The sequence below is a fragment of the Opisthorchis viverrini genome (genome assembly GCF_000715545.1).
Source record: "Opisthorchis viverrini unplaced genomic scaffold opera_v5_124, whole genome shotgun sequence".
In the NCBI taxonomy this organism is placed as follows: Eukaryota; Metazoa; Platyhelminthes; class Trematoda; order Opisthorchiida; family Opisthorchiidae; genus Opisthorchis; species Opisthorchis viverrini.
This window is the reverse complement of record NW_008751781.1, coordinates 454,354-460,989: the sequence shown is the minus strand read 5'-3', so window position 1 is coordinate 460,989 and position 6,636 is coordinate 454,354. Positions and strand designations below refer to the sequence as shown.

Sequence of the window (6,636 nt, the reverse complement as noted above, 5' to 3'; positions counted from 1 at the left end):
CTTGGGGTCATTCTTTACCCCCAATTTTTCAACACGATTAATCTGTTGTTGTTTTTTATTGGTTCGTTCCCTCTCATGCAAACATTTGTGTGTATTTCTGTGGTCGTGGTAACAGATGATAACCTCAAGACGCTGTTTCAACATTCACGAACAAGCACTGTCCATTTGACAACAACGAAATGTTTGACAGGCGCCAACTGAGACCAAAATGTCGCACCTAACCAACAACATATGTGTTTAGATGCAAAGTTCAAAATGTTTTTTATCTTTCAAAATAAGATCTACATCTGCTTACATAGGTAAGTAAGTAAGTAAGTAAGTAAAAACTGATGAATCAAACTAAATAGTATATGAAAAACCATGTGGACACAATCAAGTTACGAGGCAAAGCGACAAAATAAATCACGTACGTTTTTTTCAAGTAGAAAATAGGTTTCGTGGAAAAATGTTGGCCTGGGAAGGCAAGAGTGACGGTTCTGCTGTGGTCCACGGCCGTCGGCTGTCGAGGATAAATGCTTTACGTTTTTCGAGGAGTTTTGTGGCAAGCTGTTCAAATCAAATTCCAAAATGCTGGCTCTGGGAATGCGTAACGGATTTTGCCGATCACATTGAGCAAATAATTTGGTGCTACGGTCTATTATAAGTAGCCAAGATCGGATCCAGGTATGACACTACCTATTCCCATTTGTGCGTCATCCATATCCGGATTGAACATTATTTCCTGAGGGTCACGGAACGCCTCGGCACGTGAAAACAGGGCACGCACGATGAAGGCTATGGTTAGTATACAGGTTCCGCTTATCACAGTAATGACCCATATAGCTGCACTCTCCTCTACAAAAGATTCGCCGTCAGCTTCATGGGTGTTGGGTTGTGTGGCGTTGAGTCCCAGTGCTAACGAACTGGTTGTATTGCCTGTAATTTCGGTTTGTGAACTATTCTGAAGAAGTGTTTCTCCAGGAAAAAATAATCGTTCTGAAGGCAGACATTCCACAAGTAGTGCGGATACCGTTTGCCATATAATGAAACACATCAGTCTTGAAAGACTGATCAGCACATATGGAACAGCCGAAACGTGAATACGACATTGCGCATAATGATGGGGCATAGGAAGAGATTTTCATCCGGGCATCGGATTGTGAGTTGTGGGACCTAACAAAGAGAGGTCCGATTCTTGATATAAATAGCGGTGGTTTGTAAAATCCTTTTGTGTGTATGTTGCCTAAACTCCTGGTATAAAGGGTACACACGTTTATCAATGCATGTGACCAGCACCAGTTTGGCCAAGTGAATTCATCCAAGTTCCTGATTGGTCGATTCGTGAGAAGGTCATTACCATGATTTTGTGGACGGGCCAATGAAAAGTGTTCCTGATCTGCGACGCGAACAGAACGCAAAGGCCTATCGTAAGATTTTGCACGAACATTTGCAGGAGACGGATTCAAACCACCGTGTCATTTGAACGTATCATGCGAAATAACAATGCTAATCACTTTTTGACCCCAGGGAAGCGAACAATACCACGCATTCCGATGAAAATTTGCAACAAAGCGCTTGTCAGTTCAGAGGCCGCTGACTACTACACTCATTTCCGTTTCAAGTTGGTCTTCAAGGAATACTCAACTGAATCTCTCGGTTATGATGGTATTCTTCAAGGTGTCTGAATCAACCTTGAACTGTCGAAGAGCTTCCAGTAACCCTGTGATTAGGTCTCTCAATGAAGATTTTCCCACTAATTTATGATCATCGCATGGTTTCGTTCACTGTACCTGATTGTGATCTAAAAAGACAAGCGGTAGGAGACTGATTAAGAATCAAGTAGGCTGGCGTGTACAAGCGATTTTAGCAGGAAGAGGCGTGTGTTTTGGTGACTGCAAGTTGTTTAAAAAGATAAAATAAGCAAGCTGGCGCGGATCACCCCCGAGGTAATAGGGTGTCAGTATGAGATGGAGATCCGATTGTTGCAAATGATCCGCTAAAGAGTGAGATGCAATAGGAAAGGAAGTTTCGGATTTTTTTTCGTCAGCGAGTATCATGGAATTTCGGTATGTTTTCCGATGCTGGTCATGAAACCAGACACCTGTTGGTAGTATGGGGAGATTGAGAACTTACTGGAGGTTTCGTTCTGCAACTGAAGCTAACCTGTAATGTTGATACGCGGTTCAGGGATGAGTAGTGCTCCATTCTGTTTAGGTGCAGGCTAATCACAGTATTGATTAGCCGCTCGTGGTCGAACGGTTAGCAGCCACGAAGTAGTGAGTTTGAGACTCTTCACTGGAGTTTCGTGAGATGAGCATGCTGATGATCATGGAATTTCGGTATGTTTTCCGATGCTGGTCATGAAACCAGACACCTGTTGGTAGTATGGGGAGATTGAGAACTTACTGGAGGTTTCGTTCTGCAACTGAAGCTAACCTGTAATGTTGATACGCGGTTCAGGGATGAGTAGTGCTCCATTCTGTTTAGGTGCAGGCTAATCACAGTATTGATTAGCCGCTCGTGGTCGAACGGTTAGCAGCCACGAAGTAGTGAGTTTGAGACTCTTCACTGGAGTTTCGTGAGATGAGCACTGCTGATGATTCCCAGTAAGAATGAAGCAGCTAGGCACAGTGCTTCTCGCCACCTCACAATAGACTGGCTTCACCTATAGGACGAAATCGGAAGTAGTTGGTAAACTGCATCAGCTCGCTACTTCCTCGGCAAATATCTTTCTAAAACAAAAAGTGCAGAAACAGACTATTGGCCTGTGGGTAGGCCTAATTTATTGCGTATTCTCATCGTTCGATGGAAACATGAACTACAGTTCGAGTAGACATACGTATGTTATTGTGATGAAAACAGGATATTCGAGAAATGAAACACAACTCACGGGCGTCACGTGCTTCTGACTGATCCACTAGGGGGTGGACATATCTTCAGTGATATGTAGTGATGCATACAGTAACATCATAGAAAAACCCAGCCCATTTAAAGGGCAGACTTCAGACTCGGATGTCTGTTGGGTTTGACCAAAAAACAGTTAGCACTTCTGCTGTCATTAGACATGAGAACGAAATAACCCGTTGTGACAAGGCGCCAAAGCTGAACGTTTCGCCACAGATTAAACGTCGATATCAGCCAGTCAGTTAACCAGTAGAGGATATATTCCCGTATTTTCATATAGTCATGACCAATGTGGAAGACACCGTCCACATTTTATCAGTGGGTCCTTTTTAACCATGCCGCCAGACGCACATGAATGCGGTGTATCTGAAAACGTCGGAGACTCATGCACAAGAATCATTGTAAAATTCAGCACACAAGTTGATAGATATCACTGTTTTTGCGATTTCTTCTTCCAGTCACTACAAATCAAGGGGTTACAAGTCCGAGAGCCAGCGATCCATAGAAGTAAAACTATGACAAACCGGAGTCCTTGAGTAAACGTGTTCAGACTGTTCACAACACGGCCGATTGGCACGCGTGGCTAGCGGTCACTAGATCAGACTATGGAACACTCAATTCCCGCACAATCACTTTCCGAGTGCACGGACTCGGGTTGCCTGAGAGAATAGCAATAGCCTCAGCGAGGGCTTCTTCGCTGTACCCAAAACACTAGATAAATAATCTTTTCGGTCAAGACAGATTCACTTCTCTCAAATGTGACTGAAGAAGGCTTCCTATGGAAGAATCTTTATACATACACATCAGTCGTCCTGGACTAGATAAAGAGAAATTACATTTACTGGAGGTGAACAGCTGCGCAGCAGCTGCCCTCCGCGTTGGTCACGAGTGACACTCAGCTAGGATGCGCCGAACTAGTAAATACATAATGTTTCCCACTCCAAACCAAGTGCAAACGTACTTCATGTGGTTTTATGTTTGCGTGTACCTTGGGAAATACTCGCAACCATTTTTATCGCAACTTTTGCTCGGACGTTAGTAAACCAACAAAATCAGAGTAGGTAGGCCGTTAAACCCTGATTGCTTTCACACGGGTTTCGTCCTTCGCTTGAACGACGTAGCCCATTTGGTCGTCTGATACAGACTAGAGGAACAAATTGTTGAATTCACGTACCGAGGTCCGTCGAGGAAAATGCTTCTGAGCACACGTGACGCGGTATATATACGTATACCTATATGCCAATGCAACAAGTAGTTTTGCAAAAATTGATACACACAAGTTGAAACACAAGTGGTAAAACAATCAGTCAATGAAACCTGTTGATAGTGTTGGGAGGTTTATATGTGAACGTAGAACATCGAAAAGTTCGAAACTCTGTGCGTTTAGCGTTTGCTAAGCAAGTGACTGCAGATATGCTTGCGGAGCTTGACAATAAGCCTGCAAGTCTTTCACCACGTTGGGCGTTTAATATAATTCTTAAAGGACATCTGCTATTTACTGACGCGATTGGCTAATTAGTGTATAGCTTTCTCAGGAATACACTGGCCCATTTGTGATAAACACTCTCTTGTGGTTCTTCTTATTATTATTATTTGAGTTGGATCAACCAGAAGAGCTATCACCTCCAATTGAATGAATACTGATTAGAGCGCAACTCCAATCACAAACAGACCAATGAACTCACGAGGACTCTGGCTGTCAGTTGGCTCATCATACCAACGGAAATCAGATGCTATTTAAAAGCCTTGTAAACAGGAACAGGTAAAAAGAAATTAACCGCCTAAGAGTGGTGTGTGACGAAAGGTTTGCAAGCTAAATGACGGGTTTGGTAAGCATACCACCAGACACCTGACAAACCAACGCCGACATAGTGTATCTACATTTATTTGACGGACTAGAACATTAGACCCACCCGTTCAGGCTTCTGCCGAATAGACAAGTTGTTCTAAAAGATGCGTGCCTGTGTCATCGTCTCTCACTGCATATTTCAAGAAAGTCTTTGAGAACATTTGGTTGGAATCAATAAATGGCAGCAAGCAACTCAATCAGATTGATCCGGTGATTTGCATCGAGAAAACTAGACTCAACTGCACTGGACGCAAGTAATTTTTCCAATAGTATAGGCAATAGGCAACATTTTAGGTACGCACCACAGCATACCTTGCAGTACAACCGCAAACAAATGAGTAGGTTAACACTGATGGATCGTGAAGCCTCTTCAGGCTTGTGTTGCGTACTCTACCACATAAGACGAAGGTTCACAGCATTGAGTACGTATAACCCTTCCACGTGAATAGAACAAAAGGGAGTGAATAACCTACGACTGCACTGGTTCTGTTCTTGGGACACACATGGTTTTATCACTTTCCCGATTCTATTTGTTAATAGCAAACAGAATTCAACTGTACCGATGCTAAACTCGTGACACGGACGAAACCCACAAAAGTGCAGTGTGAAAGTTGTACTGGACACACTGGAAGCTTGTACTCGTTCATATTGTTATGGCTTTGTATACATTCTTCTGATAACGCCAAAGTGTTTTTTGTGTATTGCAACTGCCGTAATCTGAACTACTCGGAGATCAGCAGTTTCACAGCTGTGGTGCGAAACATCCACGCAAGCTGCGTGGGGATAAATCTGCATGTTAAAGAGAACGGTCACGTGATAAAAAGTGTTATCAATCAATCAGTCCCAGCAACTACTCAGAAACTGCGCTGAAGAACGAACATCTTTCTATCTAGCTACGAGTCTAAATTGGACAATCATTAATGCAGCTTCTTCTAATGCCCCCATCCTAACTCTCACCTTGTCTCTTTCACTCTTTCAAGACGGTTACCAATCTCAGCATTGATCAACTGAGAACTCGTTGTGACAGAGAGTATTGTGTTCAGTTTATTCAACTTTCAATGGATGCTGAATAGCTATGATAAAACAGCTCCGGTACGCTGATTTTTAGTCGGTCAGTTGGCGGCTGATCTTTTCACCGAGCTTGGTAATGAGCTTGCAAACGTTTCATCACGAGTCGAGGTGACATCATCAATGCGCGATTCGTCGCGCGCTGTTGATATCCTGTGGAATTTGTAGTTTATCTGAAGACAGAATTATGAGAATCACTCAAATAGGACTTCTCATAAAGTAAGCCCGAGGACGCTTTAGTCTCAACAAGATCCCCTTGCTTCTAATGTCGCTTTCAGAAACCCGCTTCAAAATTCCGCACGGGCACATCAAGTGTAATGTTAGAAATGCACTTTTCGTCTTCACGCTTTTTGTAATCCCGAAATTGAAACTAGCCTACGGTTGTCGGTATCCTGAAAACCTAGCACAATCGATTAGGTGAATTTGTATCACACGGACTTGATTAACTAATTCATTGCACATCCAGTCACTTCGAGATAAAACAGACAACGACGAACGACTGAGGGTCTTCCACATGTGGTCCTGGACGTGGCTAAACAGACATGCCAGGTCCCAGTAGATTTTACTGAGATTTTACTAGTCGTGAAAAGGCGTTACTTTTCTTTAAAGGTGATATACTAGGATCAGCTTGTGACAACTCACCATCCGTTTGCTAGCTACACCCTGGATAACGTCCTCACTCCTCTTTGCGCACTACACTTTGGAGTCATATTGTTGCGCCAGTTGAAGAAAGGGTTACTTGACCTTGTAAACATCCATGGCGTGTTACTCTGTTCCAGGTCACTACACAGAATAGCCTTTTTGTTTTACAGAATAGATGACTATCACCAGGTTGT

At 43.2% G+C, this 6,636-nt stretch overlaps 1 protein-coding gene across 1 annotated transcript; it reads right to left on the bottom strand.

Annotated features, from left to right (window-relative positions):
- Positions 1–640: 640 nt before the first annotated feature.
- Positions 641–1,108, bottom strand: T265_13968 (hypothetical protein; the record flags this gene model as incomplete). The annotated part of the gene is made up of 1 exon (XM_009171398.1): positions 641–1,108. A coding segment is annotated over one exon (468 nt), but the record flags the coding sequence as incomplete, so codon positions are not given.
- Between the last annotated feature and the right edge of the window lie 5,528 nt (positions 1,109–6,636).